Source organism: Ursus arctos, unplaced genomic scaffold (genome assembly GCF_023065955.2).
Source record: "Ursus arctos isolate Adak ecotype North America unplaced genomic scaffold, UrsArc2.0 scaffold_21, whole genome shotgun sequence".
Taxonomy (NCBI): Eukaryota; Metazoa; Chordata; class Mammalia; order Carnivora; family Ursidae; genus Ursus; species Ursus arctos.
Window position 1 is genome coordinate 10877745 of NW_026622886.1, and position 26325 is coordinate 10904069.

General features: G+C 47.4%; 1 protein-coding gene across 3 annotated transcripts in view; it reads right to left on the reverse strand.

Annotated features, from left to right (window-relative positions):
• Positions 1 to 15443: 15443 nt before the first annotated feature.
• The window catches only part of CHST11 (carbohydrate sulfotransferase 11), a 261730-nt gene continuing 250848 nt past the window's right edge, over positions 15444 to 26325 (reverse strand). For all 3 annotated transcript variants that reach the window (XM_048217932.2, XM_026499768.4, XM_026499767.4), the window contains exon 3: positions 15444 to 20559. In XM_048217932.2, coding sequence (XP_048073889.1) covers positions 19705 to 20559 — 855 coding nt within the window. In that variant the 3' untranslated portion in view covers positions 15444 to 19704. The remainder of the gene's footprint in view (positions 20560 to 26325) is intronic.

The window sequence follows — 26325 nt, forward strand, 5'->3', positions numbered from 1 at the left end:
CTCTCAAGTCAATGAGTTTCCAGGAAAGCGAGGTGGTAAACTGAAATGTGCACTATGTCATCTTCAGTCGGCTGACACGCACGATATCCTAATTTTTGCTTCTTGCCACCCTCATTAGATGCTAGTTTTATTTTTCCACTCGCCTTCGTTTTCTTTTACCAGAAGCTTTTGTTCCCGGTGTTATGAAATTTTACAGCGATATGTCTCTTGTGGAGGCGTTTTTTTTCATCGTTCTGAACAAACAGAGTCCCTCCCTACTTCTAGAAGAATTTCCACCATTTTTGATAGTTTTCTACTCACTGTTTTATCTTCCTGGAATTCCTATTCGTTAGAAATGTGACCTCCCGGATAGATCAACCACCTCTCTTCTCTTTCTTTTTATCTTCTTCCTGTGAGCGTTCCTCATCTCCTTCAACTGAATTTATTTTGGCTACCCCGCTTTTAATTTCCAAGAGCTCTTTTTATTCTCTATTTGTTCCTTGTTTTTGGCCTTTCTTGTTCTATGACTACAAGATCCTCTCTTACCTCCCGGGAGAGAACAGCCCTACTTGGTGATTTGTGTGTTTTAACCTCTCCATTTCTTCTGGATTTATTTTTTCTCTTTGTTTTGGATGGCTTTCCCAAATATTTGGAGATTCCTAACTGTATGCTCCGTTACAAAGATAAAATGAGGCATATAAAAAATTTTAAGAGTTTGAGCAACAATCGATTTGAATTGAGTAGGACCGGACTGAGCGTGGTTCAGATTGGCTTGGCTGGCAGGAGACCGGGGAAAGGCGTACAGAGAGCAAGTGTGAAGCAAAGAGAGGGAATGGTCTGATTGGCTGTAGCCGAGCTGGTTGTTTGTGATTGAGTTTCCTTAGCATTTTGGTTTCATAACCCAAGGCATTTACAGGCTTAGATTTTGGTTTGCTTACGTAGGCCCCCCCGGCACTAGAGACACTTTGGTGCAATGGTCTCCTTCTGTAATTAATTAAACAGCTGTATTCAAGAGTAAATCAGGCATGAGTTTCATTTGTTGACTAATGGGTTTCACTTTAGAATAATTTGGACCATCGGGCATTTGTATGGAGGTCATTTCTCTGGGATCCTGAGTGGTGTGTATATCGTGGGACGCTCATTCCCACATTGGGTGGCGGGAATAATAGTCACAGAATGGCAGACATCAGCAGTGAAGTGTCATTGCCTAAACATACCCCCCCCCCCCCGCCAAAGATACTAGGCTACTCTGTTCCCATATTTTACCGTTATTTTCCTATAATCTGTGACCAACTTGAGGACAAGTACTGTTATTTACTTATCTTGATGTTCCTTGATGTCTCAAGAAATGCATGTGGCATGAACGAATGGATAAACAGCCTGGCAGGGATTTGCTCATGGCCTTGCCCCGCACCTCCAATCACACGAGCCTAACAGTGCTGTGGCCAGCTGACGACTGACTGTGTCACCGGTCCCTGCCCCGGCCCCGAGTGATCCATTCTAGGTGAGGCAGCTCAGACCTCGTGTGACCAAGACAAGGGTGCACATGTGCCCAGGGCCCGGAAGGCGGAGACTCCCCTCTGCTGGGTCGGGTCCCTGCAGTTCTTAACAGCGAGGCTGAGTTTATGGTTGGATCCTTTTTCCCAAAACTGAACGTAGAGCTAATGGCTTCCAACGATACAGTGATTTCAAGCTACCCTCGTGTCTGTTCGGTCTGGATATTTTCCCCTTTCATATTTTCCACACTAAAGAGCGATCAGTGTCGTATCAGCCCTGCCATTTTGCCATTTCACTAACTTGGAGAGCCACTTGTCATCTGAAAATGTGCCCTCTTTGAGACCAGTGGAGAACCTGATGTTCTTTTCCATCTAGAAAAAAGAGCACGATCCCTATTCTCATTTTCCTCTTTAAGTCACTTTGTGTCAGATTTGGCCAATGCCAAGATCATTAATACTTTAAATAGACTTTCTTAAGACTTTTAAAAGGTACAAATGGATGAGGCCTTTCTATTTAAACACATGTTACCCACTTGCCTCCCACTAGGTCCGATGATGGATAAAGAGGAAAACGTTCCCTTCCGAGTTTCACAATCTAGTGGAGGAAAAACATACAAACATAACTAAGTTTGGCAAATGTTATATTATTATTAACAGTTCAGAAACAGTATTTCGTGGTTGGAGAATAAAATCGTGTTCTCTCTGTGACCCCGGCTGGGTATCCATAGGGCTTCTGAATGGCTCTCATATATATAAGTAAAGTTTAAACTCAGGAAAATTACCTTGTGCTTTGTCTTTATCACTTCCTACTTCAGATTTGTAAATTAACGAATGGAAATCTGAAGTGACAGGCAGGTGTGAAAGAGAACTCAGAGAAACAGCTGCTTTAAGGAATAATATTGAAAATGTATAAAAGCTGTTAATAAATAAAAAGAAGCCCATATGTGTATTTTAAAAATCCCAAACACTTCCTTCCTGGCTTCTTCACAGCCCCGAAGTATAAATAGCTTTTTTTTTTTTAATTAACCAAATCTGCCCAGATTTCTGCAGACCCTCAAGGAAGCATAAAGAATAAGGTATGAGTCGATGTGAAAGATTAAGTTAGAAATGGTGGTTGTTAAAAAGGAAAGTGGAGCAAAGCCTGAAACACGGAGCTAAGGCTCAGGAATGTGTCTGGGGAGCTAGCGGGTGGGGAGGCAGGTTTGACACAACAGCAGCTTGAAAACCCTCAGGGGAGCCCCTGGATTGTCAGAGATCTCCCAGGGGGTGCAGAGGTTGGGAAGGACCTCCTTGGTCCCCTTCCACCACCACCACCAAAGACCAAAGTAGCTCTGGGCGTGTCTCTCGCTCTCTCTAAAAAAAAAAAAAGATTGTATTTATTTATTTGACAGACTGAGTACAAGCAAGGGGAGCAGGAGGCAGACGGAGCAGCAGACTCCCCTCTCATCAGGGAGCCTGATGCAGGGCTCGATCCCAGGACCCTTGGATCATGACCCGAGCCCAAGGCAGACGCTTAACCGGCTGAGCCACCCAGGCGCCCCTAGGCATGTCTCTTTTTCAGACTGGGCTTCCGCATGGGATTCTGTCTGGACCCAGGGTTTGGCAGTTCCACAAAGCTTAAATGAGGGTTATTGTGCCAGCACAAAGAACCACTCCAGAGAACAGAAAGCGAGCAAGACAGAGAGACCTCAGGGGTCCTGGCAGGGGCTTGATAAAGTGCCTAGGGCTCTGGAGGAAAGACCAGGGCAATCAGAAATCATTAAAGTTCAATATCATGCCCTGAATGGCCATCTCAGGTCATTGCGAAGGAACGACCTAGAAATCCACGTAGGAACAGTGCTCCAAGAGAGCTACGGGGTGAAGATTTTAAACATCAGAATTAAAGACCAGCTTTCCAGGGGCATAAGAAGAACGAAAACATTAAGGGATGGAAGAACAAGACAGATTTGGAGTTTACCCCTTTATGTATAGCGACTAGCAGAGGAAGGCTTTGGAGAAGACATGCGGGAAGCAAGGAGCTGGGTGTTGTCGGTATTCCTGCAGGCTGGCCAGCTTGAACTTTCAAGGTCGGTTGACCTTTCACCTGACCTTTAACATAGACCACATGGATCTTTCTTTTAGAAACCCAACGGGGGCGGGGCGCCTGGGTGGCACAGCGGTTAAGCCTCTGCCTTGGGCTCAGGGCGTGATCCCGGCGTTATGGGATCGAGCCCCACGTCAGGCTCCTCCGCTAGGAGCCTGCTTCTTCCTCTCCCACTCCCCCTGCTTGTGTTCCCTCTCTCGCTGGCTGTCTCTATCTCTATTGAATAAATAAATAAAATCTTTAAAAAAAAAAAAAAAGAAACCCAACGGGGGTTTGTAAGAGGTACGGAAACGGGCTGTCAACCCCAAAGTCCACAGCTGCGAGGACTGTCCTAGGAGCACGACTGATCTGAATTACACGAGGGCTTTTCTGAAAGAGCACTTGCCTCGGACCTTCCCAGAGGGCATGGTTAGTGACCGAACGTCGATGTCTGTACGACAGACCACAGATACAGGAGACGCACAAGATGCAAACTCCACTCTTACGAAGATCTCAGAGTTCTGGGTTCATCCGCACACCTGATCTCCATTGCACTCATTGTGGGATCCCAATAATTCGGTTTGAAATGAATAAATCAGCATGCCAGGCACAGTGGCTGACGCTAGGAATACAGGACTAAGAACATAAGACTTGCGGAATTTTTTAAAGATTTTGTTTATTTGAGAGAGAGCACAAGTGGGTGGGGGGCAGAGGCAGAGAGAGAGGCAGGCAGGCTCCTCGCTGAGCAGGGAGCCCGATGTGGGGCTCGATCCCAGGACCCCGGGATCATGACCCGAGCGAAGGCAGATGCTTCATCGACTGAGCCATCCAGGCGCCCCCAGCCTTGTGGAATTTAAAGTCCTGTAGCTTGAAAGCAGAATGAAGAGAAATCAAGACGTGACAAGTTACTGCAGCGGGCATGCAAGTAGAAAGAGAAAGCAAGTCACTGTAATAACTAAAAATGTATTTAGAATCCAGTGGTGAAAAAAATCTAAATGTATCACTTATGTTTAAGTTGAACACATGAAGTCCTCTGGGTAAAGAGCCACTGACAGAATTACAAGCAAAACGTAATGATCTGCTACTTCGAGGGACACACACCGGAGTCCTCTGTAGACTGAAAGCTGCGGGAGAAGCACAGCTGCTCGCAGCCCGCTCTCCTCCAGGACGGAATGCGGTCCTACGAGGTAAAACCCACTGAAATTCCTCTTGCGTCGCCAAGGCTGATGAACACATAGCGTATACATGAGAAAATCTGGATATTGGATTATGTGATGGGAAAATGCACCATTTTCCTAGCAGTGTAAGAAAAACAAATAATAGGGGCGCCTGGGTGGCTCAGTCAGTTAAGCAGCTGCCTTCTGCTCAGGTCCTGATCCCAGGGTCCTGGGATTGACCCTGCTCGGTGGGGAGTCTGCTTCTCCCTCCGCCCCTCCCCCTGCTGTTGCTCCCTCCCCCTCCCTCTCTCTTTCAAATAAACAAATAAGTAAATAAAACCTTAAAAAAAAAGAAATTGGGCCATCTTCTAGGCACCATTAATCATGGTTTCAACTAACAAAAATAAATGGAAGTGATAAAGTCTGTGGCTAGCAATCGGGAGAATATGTATTCGGATTACAATGCCCAGTGACACTGTAAACGGGATTCATCTGTCTGGGGACAGTAAGGAAATATTGCAACAGAAACCAGGAAGTTGTTCAAATCCTTTGTTCTCGTATCACTGCTGAATCTCAAGGAAATACCCTGGGGGGAGAAAAAAAAAACAATGTTCATATAATTTCTTTAAAAATTAGACACTCCAAATTCTCAGTGCGAAGGGATTAACTAAATAGTCATGGGACCTTGTCTTAGCTGCGGTTATTGAAATAACAAGCAGACGTCTGCATGGGCCCATGAGGGAGAAACACCGTCCAGAATTACCTTCCCACCCACCAAATTAGAAAAATGGACAAAATATAAGAATCAATCTATTTTTAGCCATCAGATAGCAGGCAGAAACCGACCGGGATCCCTGAGAAAAGGGAGCAGTTGAGGTGAGGTCTACCGTGGCCAAAGCTTGCTGTCCTGGAGGTAATTCCCAGAGCGCGGCTCCCGGAGAATCGCAGACTCTGTCCACCAGTCTCTCTGAGTTGAGGAGATGGACTGACGCTCTGACAGGCCAATGTTTCTAGAACTGGCAGAGTAGGGTGATGCAGGGAGGAGAATCACGCTGAGGAAGAGCCTCAGACATTTAGAGAGGGGTCCTCTTGAGCCTCCGACTAGCTGCCAGTGAGTGCACGTGTAGAGGAAAATCCCACAAGGCCGGACGAGGACAGGTCCCCAAGAAAGAACAGTAATCCCGGAGATTACACAGTGCCGGGCATGACCTGCATCTCCTCTCACCAGAGAGAGATCTCACCGAATATTCAGGGCACGAACAGGGATCCTTAGAAAGGCCACACCCTACAAATGGGGCTTCATTAGTTCCAGGATAAAAACTAGTCTAAAAGCACCTTACGTGACGTTTAACTAAAACTCAGGAGAAGTTAGATAGCTTAATGAGCCATACTTCTATTAAGTAAAATGAATTTATAATTAAAGGTCTTCCCACAATGAAAACTCCAGGTCCAGATGGCTGCACAGGTGAATTTGACTTAACATTTGAGGAAAAATACGACCATTTCTGCACAGATTCTTCCAGAAAATAGGAGAAGGAGCTCTTCTTAAGTCATGTTATGAGATCAGCCTTCTCCCAACATCAAAACCAGAAGAACACATTACAAGAAAAGGAAACTACAGGCTGGTATTTCCCATGAACATAGTAGCCAAGTGGCTGCCTCAGTTTGCTGACAAAGGGCGTCTATGGAAGATCTCTAGCTGGCATCATACTTTATAGTCAAAAACGGAATGCTTCCCTCCTAACCGCTTCTATTAAAGCCTATGTTGGAGTTCAGAGCCAGTGCAAAAACAAAACAAAACAAAACCCTGCTGAAAGAAATGACACTACAGGGTCTCAAGACATATTATGAAATCAAATTAGTTACAACTGTTGATGTCAGTGGAACCGAATAGAATCCAGGGAGATACCCACATACGTTTGGGTGGTCACTTGCTTTTTGACACAGCACCAAGGTGAGAAAAGTACACTTTTTTCAATAAATGGCACTCAAAAACCTGGATATCTATATGGTCTTAACTCTGTCCCTTCATACCATATACAAAATGAACTAAATGGATATAGTCATAAATGTGGGGGCTAAGACTTTAACACGTCTGTAAGAAAGCCCTGGAGAAAAATCTCGGAGACTTTAGGTAGGGGCAAAGATTTCTTACGTAGGACACAACCTGCCACAAAATAAAAATTGAGAAATTGGACTTCATCAAAATTCAAATGTTTTCATCTTTGAAAGATGCTATTAAGAAAAATGAAGAGGCAAGCCACAGACTGGAAGAAAAGATTTGCCGAACACATTTCTAATAACGGACTTCAATGAAAAATTTATAAAGAAAGCTTACAACTTGATACCAAGAAGAACAAGCTAATTTTTAAAATGGGCAAAAGGGGCGCCTGGGTGGCTCAGTCATTAAGCATCTGCCTTCGGCTCGGGGTGTGATCCCAGTGTTCTGGGATCGAGCCCCACATCAGGCTCCTCCGCTGGGAGCCTGCTTCCTCCTCTCCCACTCCCCCTGCCTGTGTTCCCTCTCTCGCTGGCTGTCCCTCTCTATCAAATAAATAAATAAAATCTTTTTTTAAAAAATGGGCAAAAGATTTGAGTGAATGCTTCTCCAGAGAAGATATGTAAATGTGTATATAAAGTAAACAAAGACACAAAGACGTCTAATGCGTGTGTGTACAATGGAGAGAATCAGAAATGAATCCGAAAATGATTTTCTGTGTTCACTGATATACTTTTAAATAAGGTTTTAAAAAAATTTTTTTACTCATCTATTTTTTTTTTAAAGATTTTACATATTTATTTGACAGAGAGCACAAGCAAGGGGAGCAGCAGGCAGAGGGAGAAGCAGACTCCCCGCTAAGCAGGGAGCCCGATGCAGGGCTCAATCCCAGGAGCCTGGGATCATGACCTGAGCCGAAGGCAGCTGCCGAACCAACTGAGCCACCCAGACGCCCCAGTAAGAGGTTTTTTAAAACAAACATTTTTATTAAAGAGCTTCAGTTCAAAATAGAGAATGGATAATCGTTGATTTGGGCGACCAGATGCCAATTTCCAACATTTACCTTGTGGCAACAGCCCGACATGTAAGCTCGAAAGTGAAGAACACAGACCCCAGACGGTCACAGACATGTAATTTCAGAGTTTGCAAAATTTCGGAGAGGATGCTACGCTGCCTCTTATTGGCTAATAATTTACAGCTCCAGGTTCATTTCTGGGAGGAGAAGAAAGTCTGCTCTTTGTTGAAGGAGCAGAGGACTCGGCAGCGGCCCCTGGTTCGCAGAAGATGACAGGCACTGTGTTCTCCACAGCAAGCTAATATCTTTTCAAGGAGGCGTTGGCATTTGGTGCTGCCGCCGCCGCCGCCGGAGACCTCGGTCTGCAGAACAGGAACAGCGCCGCAGAACGCGGGCCCCGCCGCTCGCGCCGGTATTGTATCGATCACAGATCCAACGAGCATTCACTTGCTTTCATTCTTTTGCAAAATTGCTGGGCTTCTCTGTGTCTGCCGGTGAGGTTGAAGTTGACGGACGGACGCGTCCAGCGTGGGGTGCCCGGCTTTGGGCTAAGTGCTGTCAGAACACCTGCGGGCTTGTTTGGAAACGTGCCATGCAAGTGCAGGGACGGGCATTCTGTCCTGAGAGCCCCGAACAAAACAGAGCCTCGCGTCTCTCACCCACATTTCTGTCTGCAAATACGCATTCCCGGTGAGGGAAGGGCCTGGGCTGTGTACAGATCAGTGAGCTGCTCGGAATTAGTGTGATGTGGAAAGGGCAGGAGGTTTGGGCCGTGGCTCCCTCGTGTACTTAACCTCTCTGAGCCTTAGTTTCCCCGTCTGTAAGATCAGGGTGCTACAAGTTGACAGTTCTCGGCAACCGTTGGACCAGATGTGTATTAGAAATCAGAAATTTTCACATTGTAGAAAAAGAAGGCTGTGCGAATAGCCTGAATTACCCAATACTCCGGGAGGGTGTAGGGCTGGATACCCTAATAAAACACGTTAATATTTCTGCAGGGAAATGTATGAATATTCACAGTAAGCGGGATAAATAGTCTCATGTTAGTTAAGGTCAGGTTTTGCTGCCAAGTGAGCTTGCTGTCAATCTATAAAAAGACTTTTGGTTTTCAAGGTTTATCGATGAGGGGATGTGGAGCTGTTATTACATTCAGGGCTACTGCTAGGCTGTAGGGCTTTTCTATGAGGAGAACAAGATAACCAGTACACCACGGAAACCACCAGCTTTTCTGCAAATTAGAACAGTACCCCTTCTGGGTGATCACAGCCCCTATGCCCATAACCTGGCAAGTACAGTAAGAGAAATGCATCATTTCCTTCACGGTAAATGTCCGTTGTCAACCCCATCCTTTTTTTTTTTTTTTAAATAAAGATTTTATTTATTTGACAGAGAGACAGCCAGCGAGAGAGGGAACACAAGCAGGGGGAGTGGGAGAGGAAGAAGCAGGCTCCCAGCGGAGAAGCCTGATGCGGGGCTTGATCCCAGGACTCTGGGATCACGCCCTGAAGTGAAGGCAGATGCTTAATTACTGAGCCACTCAGGCACCCCTGTCAGCCCTATCCTTAACTAGGCACCTTTGTGCAGTGCACAACCTGTACGACCAGACACTGTACCACCAGTGACCCTGATCATACCCATTTCTCAGGGTCGCTGGAGGAAAAAGCGGTAATGTAAGATATCCCCCTCCCCTACAGGTACAGCTCTACTTCAGACTATCTCTTGTGCTCTAGATAAATGTTTTTCAAATGTGAATGTGCACACGAATCACCTGGCTTCTCAAAATGCAGGAGGGCTGCGTGAAATACTGTTTCTAGCAAGCTTGTGAGTCACGTGCTGCTGGTCCACAAACCACACTGAGTAGTAAGGTTCTAGACCCACTTATCCATCTTTATCTGGATGTCCCACATGGACTTAATTAAGCATGACTCATACCGAAGTGATGGCCTTTCCAGAAACCTGTTTCTCTTCCTGATTATCTGACCCCCATTTGTGGACCCAGTCTCCAGGTATTGTCTCCCAAGCTGGGAATGTGCCAGTCCTCACTGCTTCCTCAGTTCCTCTTCCTCACCCACACATCAACCAGTTGCTAAAAGCCACAGATTCGACCTCCTTGGTATTTCTCCCATTCGGGCATTTTTGAGCTGGACAATTCTTGATTGTGGAGATCTGTCCACTGGGGGCAGAATCACCCCGGTCAAGAACCGGCGCTCCAATCGCTTGTCTTCCCTCCCTTTCTCCCGCTGCTGACTTGGATCATTTCTTTCCCAGGGATAGTCTGGCGTTTCACCTTTGTGTATATTTTAATTATCCTACAACAATCTGTTAACATTTCTATGTTCTCCACTTGAGTATGAGCCCTAAGAATTCCCACACTCGGCATTCTGCAGAGTCTGACATAGGCAATGCTTAACACATCTGAATGAATGAATGAATGATTGAGTGATTCAATCCCCTCACAGCTGCAGGTTCCCAGAAGGAGTGAGGACGCTCAGGACTCGGCTCACAGATCTTCCCCAGGGTTAGAGTAGCACCTGAGCGTGTCTGGAGAGAGCCTGACGGTGCACAGGGAGCTGTGAGGACCGCATGACGTCCAAAGCAGATTCTGCCCCAAGATCCTCCCTCCCGCCTGCCCTTCGGCCTCTTTCTCTCTTTCAGCCTGTTTTTGTCTGGCTCTTAATGCTGCTCAGAAAGGTCATTCAGGGGCGCCTGGGTGGCTCAGTCGTTAAGCATCTGCCTTTGGCTCAGGGCGTGATCCCAGAGTCCTGGGATCGAGCCCTGCATCGGGCTCCTCCGCCGGGAGCCTGCTTCTTCCTCTCCCACTCCCCCACTTCCCTCTCTCTCTGGCTGTGTCTCTCTCCGTCCAATAAACAAATAAAAAAAAAATCTAAGAAAAAGAAAAAAAAAAGAAAGGTCGTTCATTCCACGGCCGCTCAAGCCAGGGTGCGCCGGGCAGTGTGGCTACGCGAGCAGCTGCGAGAACAGGCTGTCTCCATCCTGACTGGCTGCCCTCGAAACCCGGTTTAGGGCTTAGGTTTGAAACCCAGGTTGGCTTGTTCTGTGCAGACCGTGAGACCATGTGGCTTATGCGCTGCATTTCCGTGGACTCACAGCCGCCTCCGAGGCCCCCGGTTTGAATTTCACTTTTGCCATTGGCTTTTAGTTGAAGTCCAACCTTTAGGAATAGTTTGTCCGAATTTGCCGATAATTGGTCCAGCTGTTTTGACAAGATATGCAATAGACAAGTGTAAGATGATAGAAAAAAACATATCCCGGTCCCTGCCCTGCACCCGGGGACAGAGCTCCGAAAACCCTTGCAATTCCCTGAGGGATCAGACACACAGAGCATCTGTTGTACTGTTTGGTCCTTAACCCGGTTCTTGACACGGAGCTCCCACATCACTTGGACTTCTCTGGGTGATAGCAGTGTTCTTTGCTTTACTGAGGTGACGCTTGGTGGGCTCTTGGACAGGGGCTGGTCACCAGAAAGACCAAGCCACAATTAGAAGCTTGGAATTTTCAGCCCCACCCCCTATTCTCCAGAGAGGGGAGAGGGGCTAGAAATGGAGTTATTGGTCGATCCTGCCTACCTGATGAAGCCTCCATAAAAATCCCCAAAGTAGGGGGTTCAGAGGGCTTCCGGGGTGGTGAACACTTGGAGGTGCTGGGAGAGTGGCGTGCCCAGCATGGGGCTCGTTTCCCCCTCCCCGTACCTTGCCCCACGCGTCTCTTCCATTCCGACGTGCGTCATTAGCCTTCAACACATTCTTTGATAAGAAACTGATCAGCAGTTAGGAAAGTGTTTCCCTGGTTCTGGGAGCCACTCCAGCAAATTAATCACCCCTGAGGAGGGAACTTCTCATTTACAGCCAATGGGTCAAAAGCCCAGGGGACAACCGGGCTGGTGACTGGCATCTGAGGTGGCGGGGGGGGGGGGTGTTGGTGTAGTCTTGTAGGACTGAGCCCTTAACCTGTGGGATCTGACGCTACTTCCAGGTAGAGTGTGTCAGAATTGAATTGTAGGAGAGCCAGCTGGTGTTGCAGAGAATTGTTTTTTGTGGAGAAAATACGCCCCCGACCCCAGCTGGTGTCAGGAGGGTGGGGTGTGACTGCAGTGTGGGGGTAAAGGGGACACACAGGAGGGGAGCTAGTTTTTCCTATCTCAACAACATAGGCAGAAACTTAATAGATTGCCTAGTTGTCTGTGGCTATTTTAGTCTGAACTTGACCCTTTTTGTCTTCCAGCTCTTTCTTTGTCTCCTTAGTGTCTTTCAATTGTATTTAATTGTATTTTGTCACTTGGGCTAAAGTTTTCATCTCTTCCCAGGTCTGTCTGCTGGGCCCTCATCCCCCCCCCCCCCCCACCCCGTCTGCACTTCTCTCTGCCTCCTGGTTTGGCCCACCAGTGAGGCCAATGCCAATGGGCCAGGAGTCAACCAGACCTGGGCTTGAATTCTGGCTCTGCCACTGATTAGATGAGTGATTTAGCGGAAGTTGTTTCTTCTAATCTTCTGCTTCCTTATCTGCAAAAAAGGGTACAGGCATCTACCTTGCTGGTTGGTGTGAGGATGAAGTGGAAAGCACTGAACACGTTGCAATAAACTTTACGAGTTAATAAAAGTTAGCTGCTTTTATGGTCGACTTTCTTTACGAAGCTATGTATTTTTGGAAAAGACCGTATTAAGAGCAAACGTTTCCGAGCCACCTAGAGTTGAGTCTGTGCTCACTGTGCACAGAAGCTCGGCGTACAGCTGTCCCTCCTTTAGACAGAGCGCCTTCTTTCTCCCTTCATTTCTTCTTCAGGCATCTCCCCTTCATTCTGTTGCCAGTTTGCTTCCAGGCACAAAGTTGTTTCTGGCTTGATGTATCAGGTAAAGATCCCAGACTGGATGCAGCCATAAAAAAAAAAAAATCTCTAGCTGGTGGCTGGTCGAAACCAACATGAACTTCAAGCCTGTGCTATTCTTCCATAAGGACACACTCTATTATTTTTTAAAACAAACACTGAAAATTAAAAAGCAGATTAATACAGAGGCTGGTTTTCATTGCAGTCTCTTGTATTTCAAATGAATGGGGTTTTGTAGGAATTTGGAGGCCGCATTTCCTGGGTGGACCGTTTGGAACAGGAGTCCACACCTCGGTTCCCACCTTGAATCTGAGCTGTTCCTTTCCTGCATCTGCCTTTATCTTTGTACTTTCCTTTTTCCTTCTTTCTGTCCTTCCGTCTTCATCTTGTTCTAATGCTGTTCCCTCGGCATCCCTTCTTGAAGCCGTTGATACCTCTGTGGTAGCCTCTAACTGCCGATCAACCTCTTTGGCATAAAGAGCCACAGGGAAGGATTTGGGTAGATCATTCGAGAATGTCAAAGCTGGAAGGGTTCAGAGGTCATCTAACTTAAGGTTCTCAAACTGTGTTCCCTACAACCCGAGGGGTCCGTGGAGGTCCACGGGAACTTTATGGGGGAAGAGACGCTCAGGGTGGTCCTCAGACTGTCCATCACAGCCTCTCTGCTTCATCTGGTGTACGTACCAGTGCTCGGTATACAAACAAAGGTAAGAGGCTCGTTTTTCCTTTTCAGCGAAAACCACAGACCTAGCTCAATTCTGACATGTTACAGGTGGGGGGACTGAGGCCCCGACAGGAAGCAGTTACCTCCAGGTGACACACCACCGCTTGGTGGATGAAGGACGGCTAGCAACCTCCACCGAGAGGAGTAATTCAGATATTGCCGTTTCCCCCCGTTTCAGAGAGGCGGCGTGTTTGCGAACAGTTCTCAGCCCGCTCTGTGTTTGGAGTCACGCTGTTTCCATCCTGATGGTTCTATCTAGGGCTGGTTGTGATGTGGGGAGGGTGTTGGTGCTGGGAGAGGATTGTAAAATGGGGGACAGGTTGTGTCTCACGTCAGTCTTGCTAGAATCTCCCTTATTGGCTCGTAGTGGAAACACTAGACCCAAGATGTCTAAACTCTCGGTGGTGAACGTAGACCAGACTCGTCTTCCCACTTCCTGTAAGTCCTCCAGGACCCAGGGGCCACAGCCATTGGCCGTAATGTGCCAGCAGGAGTGGGGGGTACCAGCGGTGCAAAGCTCAGACTCCCCCTGCGAGGGGGATTCCCCCAGAGATTTGTGTTTCCACTGAGCCCTCGGGGTCCTGCCCCCCAAATGTCTTCTTGGCCAATGGTTCCTAGTCTCTTTGGATGTTGTGACTTTTTGAGAAAATGTTTGAAAAGGCTTTGGGGGCTGCCATGGAATCGCCAATCTCTTTCTTACTTTCTTCTGTCAATCGTTCAGTGTCTACTGTCATAAAAAGTCATGTGATCACCGGTTATGTCTCAAGGAAGGACACAGCTTGAGAAAGGGGGGCTCTTTCCAAGAAAGGCCACTTTGGCTTCGGGTACTAAGGATTTTTCCTGGTGCTACTGTTGTTGTTCACAACAGGAGGTGGGTCAACAGTGACCTCCCCTGAGCCCTGCTCAGACGGTCTAGGCCACAGGCTCCGTTTCTGTAGCTTCTGAAATGTCAGCCAGAGGGCACCACTGGCGCCATCAGAAATACCCATTAGCTGGCCACTGACGAGAGGGCATTGCAGCCTTACTCTGAGGATAAGTGAACACTGGGGCTGTTCTCAATCGGGCCTGCTTCCCAGTGACATTTTCCACTGTCCTAGATGAGACAGGGACAGGCCCTGACCAAGTGATGTCCACTTTACTACACTAAAAAATAGTGCATTGTCCATTAATTTTTTTAAAAAGATTTTATTTATTTATGTGACAGAGAGACAGCCAGCGAGAGAGGGAACACAGCAGGGAAGTGGGAGAGGAAGAAGCAGGCTCCCAGCGGAGGAGCCCGATGTGGGACTCGATCCCAGAACGCCGGGTTCACGCCCTGAGCCAAAGGCAGACGCTTAACGACTGCGCTACCCAGGCGCCCCTGTCCATTAATTTAAGACAACTGAGCTCTGTGGTCTGGACCTTTCCCAACCAGAAGGGACCAGAGCAAGGACTGCAGTGACACCAGGCATGGGAGGGAGCCTGCCACTGGTGGGCAGATAGTTACAAACCCATGGCTGAAAATGGGATACATTTTTAAATCTAATCTTCTCATATGTAATGTTTGGATAACACAGTTAAAGAAATTAGAATAGAATAAACAACTTTGAATATGTTTCCTTTGGCAGAATAGAAATACGTAAATCATTTCTAGCAATAAAGCTAAAAAACGTCCATCAGGGGAGCAGCTATGGGGCATCTGAAAAGGACTGGGTCTGGAATTGGAAACAGGGGCCCGCGGGCAGGTCTGCAACTTGTGGATGGTGGACAGCTGCTTGGAGGCGTGTCGTTTAGTGGCCAGAGTGTGGGGTGCTGACGGCACATCAACCCCCGCTGGTGTACCGCGTCTGCCACCAAAACCATTTAACCTCTCAGAGACTGTTCCCTGATTTTTCCCAGGGGTGCTGGGATGACACGATCATGGTGGGCCTCCTCACACATCACTCTACAGACTGTAGGCGAAGCAGGAAGGAAGAAAGCTCCCATTCATCCACCGAACAGGAAGGGTTCAGATCGGTGGTGGCCTTTACCACGGCCAAGACGGCCGATGGGGTCCGCTTCTGTTTCTCCCTCTCCACCCTTTGGTGCACACGAACGGGGCCCCCCACACGCTAAGGCACACAGCCCACCCAACCCGTACAGTCTTTTGTCAATGAGCCATGAACAAACCATACACAGAGAGAGGCTTCTTTTTTTTCTTCAATTTAATTGAAGTTACTTAGAAAAATAATCAGGCTTGAATGGCTTTTCCTGGAGGAAGGTTCATGAACATTTCACGCTTTTGTTGGCAATGTGGAATGCAGCTTTCTTGAACAGTACAGTAGGATACAGGGAGAGTTTTCTACAACAAGCCCTCTACTGCATACAAATATGTAAGAAAAAAAAATCACACTCCACAAAGATGTTAAGTTATATGTGCATATACCATACTGAGCATGCTCATAGGAAAACAGTACGGGCAGCCCCTTCTGTACCTGACAAAGAGTAGCAAACCGAAATTCGCCTGTGAACAGCCAAGGGGCAAGCTGGTTATCGTGGGTCCTGTCGCCTGTTCATAGGGTCCAGTCAGCTGATGAGAAAAGGCTGGAAGAAATGCTGGTTGTAGGAAATTGGGGGAGCCATGAGGTCAGTCCTGCTGACATAGGAGTGGGCCAGGAAGGATCCAGGTCACCGGGATTGCACAGAACGGGGCAGCTTAGATTGTATGTTGGTGTGCGTAGGGGACGGCCAGTCTGCGAGGGAGGTGGTCTGACACCATCCACCGGGGACTGAGTCCCTTGGCTTCTTGCCAGCTTCGAACAGGGACTTCCGAGTCATCACTACCTCAGCAGTGGTCCAGACCCCACCAGCTAAGTGAGCTAGTGACTCCCCCCCCCCCCCGCCCCGCCCCGGGAACTTTCTACCAGCAGGAATTAGCCCCTTGTGCCTCCACACCTTTGCTACCAGGAGGGTGGAGCTCACCCGGCGGACAGGGAGGAAGGAAGGTTCCCTCCAAGACACCATAGGTCAACAGACTGCCTTTCTTCCCAGACCAGCTGGGGAGGCGGGGAGGGGGGGGACACGTAGGGGAGCTCCAGAGAAGCTGCAGGAATTCAAACCCTGTGGCTAATATTCTAGAATCTTCCAACCAAAGGGATAGGTTAAGCAGGAATGTCCTCGTAAATACTACCCTAACTGTACCTGGTTTTGAAAACACAGCAGCACCTTTGAAAAGTGGCTTGGAGGTGGGACACCTGCCTGTACTTTTCTCCAGCGAAGCATGCAATGAAAAGCGTTTTCAAACAGTTTTCTTTAAAAAACAAACAACAAACAAACAAAAAAACCACACACAAGCTTTTGCTTCCCAGGCACATTTTTACCCATGGATTCTTTTACACCAAGGACACAGAATACTTCCTACATTCTGCGGAACAGTTGACTCAGTTTTTTGTTTTTTTTTTTTAAGTTTTTATGCCATTAGAAAATAAAATGTGAACACAAAACAAAACACGAAGAGAAAGTCCCTCATTGCAGAACTACACTGACGTCTTGTCCCCTGAAGGACAGTCTTTCTCGCTTGAAAGAAGACAGATCAAAGGCGGTACTCTGCACACCGCACGGGCGAGCTCACCCGACCCAACAAAGATGGTGGCGGCAACACAGAGCTTGGGAAATCTATGGGAATTTCCAATGGAAAACCAAAAGCACATGGTGGACAATTCCAAACTCTGGAATTGAAGAAGCACTCCTCAAGGGTTGAGCTCCCTCTGTGTGCATTGAGCAATGTAAGGCTTGAGGAGTAGGGAGGCTACTTTGTGGCCTTATGTCCTCCCCTCCCCTCCTCTGTCCACACCACCCAAGACCATCCCCTGCTCCCTTCGGGAGGGATGGAATCATTGCCCAGGGTAGTATCCAGGATTAAAACCATTGCACTTAAGTAAAAGTTTAATTCATTTGATAAAGTACCTCTGTTATAAACCAGATAGGGATGGACTGGTACTGTTCTATTTTGTTTTGGAGAAGGGTCAGGGAAGTCGTTTTATCCTTGGTGACCTCAGATATGCTAAATGGACCTAACCAAAGTATATTCTCTGGAACATCTCTGTGAGACCTGCAAGATAGAGTATCCTGGTCACATAAGTTCAGGAAATGCTACCAACTCAATGATGCGTTTAGGGGTTCATAACACACAGCGTACATCCAAGGCTCTGAAAAGTCCTGTAGAAAGGAAAGTGACTTAACTTTGTTTCCCAAGGCTATTTGACCTCAAAATGCTTTTTTCTCTCTTTCTTTTTTTTTGCATCACACTTCGCATCTCCTAGAACCTTTGTTCTGTGGCGCACATATCAGGAAATGCTGTCAATGTTTCATTAGCAGAAGCCCTATTTCTGAGGACAGCGTCCCCTGTCTGGAAACAGGGCCCAGACTCCCAATTCCAGGGACAGCTGAGGTCTGTCACTCTATTCAGTACAACCACGGTGTACATCTCTGTCCGTGGAGGGCACAGTCTCTGTGCCCTTCACAAAGGGGAGAGAGCTTGGAAGAACGTACAGAACATTTTATAAAAAGCTTTGGCCACCCCCTCCAGTGCACACCTCACTCACATTCAATACAATCATATTCTCAGTGAGATGTGGCAGCTGCTGCAGAGCTGGCTGTGAGCTTTACAATACACTGTTAATAGTTTCTGTGAATAAATTATTCATTTTTGTTTGTTTAGAATATTCTCACCCCTTTGCTATATACTGCACCAAAAATGAAACAAAAAGCAAAACTTACCCACACCCCATCCCACCCCACCCCCTATTATTAGAACTATAATTATTATATACAGGATCTGCTACCAACTCATTCACTAGTTGTAAGAGGGATGTGGCTCAAACTTCAACCGGGGCATCGAAATGGCTGGAAATGAGAAGCATGTGCAGATGGTAATTAGCAAGGAACAGGAAGTGGAATGTTTCCGACCTTCCGGAGGAAAGGGGGCACGGATTACAGTCGTGGAAGGCTTTCCTTGCTGCTCATGCGTGGTGCTCGCCAAGATGCTGTTGGTCTCAGCCTCTGGAGGACTTGGGAGGGGTATGCGCCTGCGTGTGTACGGGTGGTCCAACCTCTGACCTTCACCAGGGGAGAAATGCCAGACCATTCCAAATCCCAAATGTAGGAGGCCTGCCACAGCTTCTCACTCTCGCACATGGCAAAGAAGAGAGAACATTTCCACGCGGAGGCGTGGGTGCTGGGCTAACGGGGCAGGAAGAGGCACTTGGCCAATGATCCCCTTCCCTCCCCCGAGCAGACATCGCTCATCGGTCACAGCCCCCTGCATGCTGTGCCTGGCGAATCTGGGGCTCAAAGGCAGACGCCGCCGATACGACGGAGTGGGCAACACGATGGGAAACACTTTTGTCTTCTCTTGTGTTGGGCGGTGAGCCTGGATTACTCACCAAGTTAAGTGGCCTGTTCTAAGTGTGTGGTTTTCAAACTTGGGCTAGGGAAAACACAAGTTTGTAGGGGTCATGGACCTTTTGGGTGGTTCAAAATGGCCCAAACCCCATGAATATGAGAGGGTTTGCTAACTGTTGAGCTGGATACTGTGTCCACATAAAGCTTCTTGAGGGCTGAGACTACTGGTTTTGTTCGATGCTCTGTCCGCAGAGCCTACAATTCGGCCCGACACATAGTAGTTGCTCAATAAATACTTGACTGTAAAGCAAAGCCGCCTCACCCCCACAACCGGGACTGCCAGTTAAACATTGCTGTAGAAAAGCCTGTTCTATCAGACTGCTAATTCTGGTGAAAAAGGAAAACAAAAACAAAAACGAAACTACAATCAGCTCTTCTCCTTGGGTTAAAAAAAAAAAAAAAAATCTTTTTTTTTTTTTTTTTTTTTTTTTTAGCACAAGGGACTCTTAGAATCTGTTTGGAATCAGTCCCTTGCAAAGGTGCCTTTTTCTATTTATTTCTCACGGATTTCCAAGAAGCGTGGCATCGACAGACATCACAATGGTTGTTACCACACAGTTAACTCGACGAGCGGTTAGGGAGGAGAATATTCATGCCCCGGAATGAGCTGTAGCAAGCACAGAACAAAAACACATTTCTTCTGCAAAGACATTAGAATCTTGCTGCCACAGAAAGAAATCTATACAGAGACCATGTTTAAATAAACTATAAATAATATTAATTAGAATTTATGGGATGCACAATTCATGGAATTCACCAGAGCACAAGGAAACCTTTGAGACAGTGTTGCAGGTATTCACGTCTACACACAAGGACACCCATCCCATTCCCCTGCAAAGACAGCCGTCCTTCCCTACTAAGGATTTTAAATAATTCTCACCATGCTGCTCGCAGCATCATCCCCAAAGAAATATTACTTTACAAAATAACCCAATATCCATATAATTTCTTTTGACAAATAAAAATCTTAAATTAAAAAGCACGATCCTCGCCCTCTCCCCACCCCCTTTATTCCAATTTCAGGTAGCTTGGCACTGAGTAATTGAACATTAAAAAATCGAGTTTGTAGACTTCGTACAGCTGCGTTTGGTGCTCCGAGCTGATGTTCTGGAAGAACTCTGTGGTCATTTCGTCAGTAGTTCTCGTAGACTTGGCATAGGTGGGGAACTTCAGGTAGCTGCCCACGCCTGCCAGCCGCAGGACGTAGTTCGAGTCCTCCTCCAGCGTCTCGTACTTGCCCACGAGGTCGTAGTGGATGTGGCACGGGTGGCAGAGCGAGTGCACGGTCTGCCAGTGCTCGTTGAAGGGCTCCTCGCGCTGCGTGTGCGGGTCGATGAGATAGGCCACGAACTCCTCGAAGCGCACGTCGTCGCCCCTGCGCAGCGCCTCCTGCGTGGCGTTCTTGCGCTGCCGCCGGACGATCTTGGTGCCGTAGCGCTTGTGGAAGGACGTGTTGTACTTCTGCGTGAACTTGTTGCGGTAGGCCGACACCAGGCGCTCGAAGGGCTCGCGCACGAACAGGAACTTCAGGTAGCTCTTCAGGCGGTGGTTGATCTCGGGGATGCTGTACTGGTTGAGCGTCTTGAGGTTGGCCGACACGTGCGCCTCGCTGGCCGGGATCTCCATGGGGTCGCTGTACTTGCCCCGCCCGCTGAGCACCATCATGAGCCGCTTCCAGTTGGTGCACGCCACCTTGGGCACGTAGCAGTAGATGAGCTCGTGGTCCTCGTCCACCACCAGGTGCTTCAGGTCGCTGGGCGTCAGCACCCGCCGCTTGCGGCTCAGGGCGCTGTTGGCGCGGCAGGTGTCTGTGACCTGGTCGCGCCTCATCTGGTGCAGGACGGCGGTGTTCGAGAGCTCCAGCTGCAGAGGGGACACAAGAGGAGACGCGTTCAGCACGGGCGCGGGAGGTGTGCCCTGGGGCCGCGCCCACAACCGCCTCGGCTGGCGCACGTGCTGGCACCGCCGGCCGACCCCCGAAAGGGCCGGGCTCCCTTCCTAGCTGTCCACCAGCTGCCTCCCCTCTTGCGGCCCTTTGTTCCACCATGGGTCCTTTGTGGAGTAATAGTAACGATCAACTCTGCCGCTTACGCAGCCCCTTCTACCAGCCTGGCGTTTTACTAGAGCTTCACGGACGCTGTGTTCCTTCTCTCTGGACAACCACCTAGAGACGAGGCTGATTGAACAGTATCAGGGCCCGCCGTGGCCGGGTAGCGTGCTGCCAGGCACTGGGGCGGGGGTCATACGAAATACGAGAAGGTAACTACCCTTATGGAGCTGACAGTCTAGCTGGAAAGAAAGAGGGAACCGAGGCGCAGAGAGGTTAAGTTACTAGCTTGAGATCACACAGCGAGTGAGCAAAGTTCAAACTCTGTTCAAACTCAGGTCCTCCTGGCACCAAGGCGGCCCACTTTGCACTCTACCCTGAGGTCCAGAACCCCCATGTTCCTGACTGAAGCGTGGGGAGTCTGGCATTTGATCGATCTACTTTGAAGCAAGGGACGCAATTTCTCTGCAAGGCTATCACTGTGAACGTCTGTTGCTTTGTGCTGCTTCTGCTGCTAGTGCCTTGATGTCCCTCTGGGAACCCACTTTCCTCCATTCCCAGCTCCTTTTCCCTCTCGAGCAGCTGCGTTGTGAGAATGGCAGCCTGGAGCTTGGGGACCGGGAGCAGGGCCACCATGCCGGGAGAGCTAGACTGGGAAGGAAGGGTACAAAGAAAGAGAAGACAGAGGGACGTCCTCCCAGTGACATCACCTGGTCCATACGTTGCTGAAACCAGACCCTTCAACTCCTGGGCTTTCGTTACATTAGTCAGTACGTTGGCTTTGGTGCATAAAGCAGTGAGTCTGGATTCCATTGTTCGGAACCCACGTATATGGGTGCTGGCATTTTCTCCCCTAGAGCTTTTCTTCTCTGCCCTAGTCATCCATTGATGTATCCCCTCAAACCTCTGTCCAGATCTCACAGTGTACAGGGCACTCAGCTCAGCACACCTGGGAGATAGAACATTTTCCTAAAGGGCTCACAGTCAAGGAGGCATCAGACCAGAGAGCTGGGGGCTCAAAAGGGCCCAAAGGGAAGATGTGTGTGCTCCTCTAAATTCTAGGAACAAAAGTTTCTCCTCAAAGGCCAGTCACTCCTCGTGGGAGCCAGTCCTCACAGTCCTGGAGTAGGACACAGAACGCCTCACTGCCCTGCTGTGCTAACAACCCTGTCATTGCTGCTTAATGCCATCCCTCCATCTACCCGCCCGAATGGGCAACGTGGCTCTACTTTTAAATATCAAAGACGGATATTAATTATGGTTAAAGCTGTCGGGAAACTGAGGTAGCCGAGCTATGGAATAGCCAGTCTGGGGCTGTAGAGGACATGGCGTCCTGGTGGTTTTCCTGCCCTGAGAACACAGACCCCGTCCGAGCACTTGTCTGTGACATCTCCATAGTCCTGCACCAGCCCACTTTTCAGTCCCGGTCCTGCTCCTCCCCCGTTCAGAACTAAAGGGAGCTCCAGGGAAATCAATGATTCACCCTTTGTTTTTTAATTAAAAAAAACCTTTTAATCCCAATATAGTGATCATACAGTGGTATATGACTTTCAGATGTACAATATATTGATTCAGTGACTCTTTCCATGACTCAGGGCTCATCATAAGCGTTCTCTTAATCCCCTTCCCCTGTCTCACTCCCCACACCACCTCCCCTCTGGTGACCACCAGTTCCCTATATTTGAGAGTGTGTTTGCCTCTTTTTTTTGTTTTGTTTCTTAAATCCCACATATGGGTGAAATCATATGGTATTTATCTTTCTCTAATTTCTTTCACTTAGCATAATACCCTCTAGATCCAGCCGTGTTGTTGCAAATGGCAAGATTTCATCCTTGAAAACTTCCGGTGTGTGTGTGTATCACATCTTCTTTACCCCTCATCTATCTTTACACACTTAGGTGGCTTCCATGTCTTGGCTATTGTAAGTAATGCGGCAGTAAACACAGGGGGGGAGCCTGTATCTTTCTGAATTAGCGTTTTCCTGTTCTTTGGGTAAACACCCTGCACTGCGATTCCTGGAGCCCATGCTAATTCTGTTTTTAATTTTTTGAGTAACTTCCCTACTGTTTTCCACAGTGGCTGCGCCAGTTTGCATTCCGACCCACAGTGCACGAGGGTTCCTTTTTCTCCACACCCTCGCCAACACTTGTCGTTTCTTGTGATTTTAGCGATTGACAGGTGCGAGGTGATACGTCACGGTGGTTTTGATTTGTGTCCCCGATGGTGGGTGATGTTGAGCATCTTTTCAAGTGTCTGTTGGCCATCTGTGCGTCTTCTCTGGAGAAATGTCTGTTCATGTCTCCTGTCCACTTTTAAGTGGATGATTTGATTTTTTGGTGGTGTGTTGTAGAAATTCTTCATGTATTTTGGATATTAACCCCTTATCGGATATGTCATTTCCACATGTCTTCTCCCATTCAGTAGGTTGTCTTTTCGTTTTGTTGTTTCCTTTGCTGTACAAAGTTTTTTTTTCCCCCCCCCCCAGTCCCCAAAATGTATTTTTGCATTTGTTTCCCTTGCCTTAGGAGACATATCTAGAAAAAAAGTTGCTATGGCTGATGTCAGAGAGATTACTGCCTGTGCGCCGTTCTAGGATTTTTATGGCTTCGGGTCTCATTTTGGTCTTTCATCCATTTTGAATTTATTTTTGTGTATGGTGGGAGAAAGTGGTCCCATTTCATTCTTTTGCTTGTAGTTGTCCAGTTTTCCCAACACTATTTGTTGAAGAGACCATCCTTCCCATTGCATATTCTGGCCTCCCTTGTCATAGACTAATTGAACAAATGATCGTGGGTTTATTTCTGGGCTATGTGTCTACTTTTGTGTCAGCTTTGATTACTACAGCTTGGTGGTGTATCTTGAAACCTGGGATTCTGATGCCTCCAGTTTTGTTCTTTTTCAAGATTGCTTTGGCTACTCAGGGTCTTTTGTGGTTCCATACACACTGTAGGATTATTGGTTCTACTTCTGTGAAAAATTGTTATTTTGATAAGGATTGTATCGAATCTGTAGATTGCTTTGGGTAATATGGACATTTTAACAATATTTGTTCTAATCCATGAGCACGAAGTATCTTTCCAATTGTTTGTCATCCTCAATTTCTTTCACCAGTGCTTTGTAGTTTCTAGAGTATAGGTCTCTGACTTCTTTGGTTAGGTCTATTCCTAGATATTTTATTCTTTTGGGTGCAGTTTTAAGTGGGATTGTTTTCTTAATTTCTCTTTCTGCCACTTCATTATTGGTGTGTAGAGATGCAACATATTTCTACATGAATATATTGATTTTGTATCCTAAAACTTTCCTGAATTCGTCTGTCAGTTCCAGTAGGTTTTTGGTGGAGTCTTAAGGGTTTTCTATATATACTATCATGTCATCTGCAGAGACTGAAAGGTTTACTTCTTCTTTACTAATGTGGATGCCTTTTATTTCCTTCCCTTGTCTGGCTGCTGGGGCTAACACTTCCAGTACTATATTGAATAAAAGTGGTGAGAATAGACATTCCTGTCTTGTTCCTGATCTTAGGGGAACAGCTCTTAGTTTTTCACAATTGAGTATGATGTTAGCTGTGGGTTTGTCATATATGGCCCTTATTATGTTGAGATATGTTCCTTCTAAACCTACTTTGTTGAGGTTTTTTTTTTTTTTTATCATCAATGGATGCTATACTTTGTCAAATGCTTTTTCTGCATCTATGGAAATGATCATATATGGTTCTTAACCTTTCTATTAAATTGATGTGATGTTTCATGTTGATTGGTTTGCAAGTATTGAACCATCCTTGCATCCCAGAAATAAATCCCACTTGATTGTGGTGAATGTTTTTTTTTTTTTAAATGTATTGTTGGATTTGGTTTGTTAGTATGTTGTTGAGGATTTTTGCATCTGTGTTCATCAGAGATACTGGCCTGTGGTTCTCTCTCTTTTTTGGTGTCTTTATCTGGTTTTGGTTCAAAGAATCCCCTTTAACATTTCTAGTAAGGCTGGTTTAGTGGTGATGAATTCCTTTAACTTTTGTTTGGGAAACTCTTTATCTCTCCCTCTATTCTGATGATAACCTTGATGGGTAAAGTATCATGCCACTCTCTTCTGGCCTGCAAAGTTCCTGCTGAAAAAAAATCAGCCTTATGGGGTTTTCCTTCTCTGTAACTTTCTTTTCTCTTGCTGCTTTTAATGTTCTCTCTTTATCACTACCTTTTGCCATTTTAAATTACTGTGTGTATTGGTGCGGGGACCTCCTTGGGTTGATTTTGTTGGGGCGGGGGGAGGTGTCTCTGTGTTTCTTGGATCTGGATATCTTTTTCCTTCCCCAGATTAGGGAAGTTTTCAGCTATTTCTTCAGATAATTTTTCTGACCCCTTTTCTTCCTCTTCTGGGACTCCTATAATGCAGATGTTATTATGCTGGACTGTGTCACTGAGTTCCCTTAACCCATTCTATTATTCTTTTCTCTTTCTCCTGTTCAGTTGATTGCTTTCCATTACTCTGTCCTTCTGCTTCCTCTAGTCTATCTATTCCCTCTAGTGTATTTTTAATCGTAGTCATTGTAGTCTTCATTTTCTCTTTGTTGAGGGTCTGAGATCCTCCCCTCTTTTCTCAAGTCCAGTGAGTTTCTTTACGACCATTACTTTAAGTTCCCTACCAGCCATATGCTTATCTCCATTTTGTTTAGCTCTCTTGCTGGGATTTTTGTCCTGTTCTTTCATTTGGGACACATTCCTCATTTTGTCTAACTCTCTGTGGCTGTTTCTATGGATTAGGAAAGTCTCTTGCTCTTGAAAGGAGTGGCCTTTAGAAGAAGAGGCCCTGTAGTGCTCTGCAGTGCAATGCTCCCTGTTCAGCAGAACCTGGCCCTTCAGGGGCGTCTCCTGTGTGTACTGCACCTGCCTTACTGTTGTTGCTGACCCGCTTTTCCTCCAGTGCATTCATCTGCAATGGTTCTCTTGACCTGTTGTGGGCAGGGTTTGGTCCCTGTGGTGTTAGTGGGTGAGTCTGGGGCTACCTTGCGCTTGAGTTGGGTAGACCAGGCATTTACCAGAATTGCGGCAGCACCAAACTGCAGGGACTCTCCTTGTGTTGTCCCTTGAGAAGCTTTCGTTGGTGGGCAAGGCCTGTGGACCAGTGTTGTGCCCAGCCCATTGCTGGGGCTGCAGTCAGACTGGCATGTGTGGTTCTCATCTCCTCTCCCCAGGGAAGGAGGCACTTTGGAGTGATGCTGGTCCCCGTCGGGGCTGCTTGCACACTGCTAGGCTTGTGGCAGCACTTTGGATGGACTCCTGCAGATGCTGGGGTGGACGGGACAGGCCGGCAGGAGAACATGGGGCTGGGGCACTGTTAGCAAGCTACGTGGAGAGTGTTCATGCTATGCTGGTTCCTGCAGGTGTCCATGCATCTAAGCCAGGGGGCAGGGAGGGAAATAGTGCCCGCTAGCTCTTTTGTTTTTGGAGAAGTCTCCTGAAGATCCCTGCCTCTCCAGAACACACTCTGAGATTAGTAACCCTACTGCCTTCCTGTATACCCCAGCTGCTGGTCCTGTGCTGTATCTCAACAGGGCTGTGTGTGTGTTATATGTCTCTTTAAGGGGG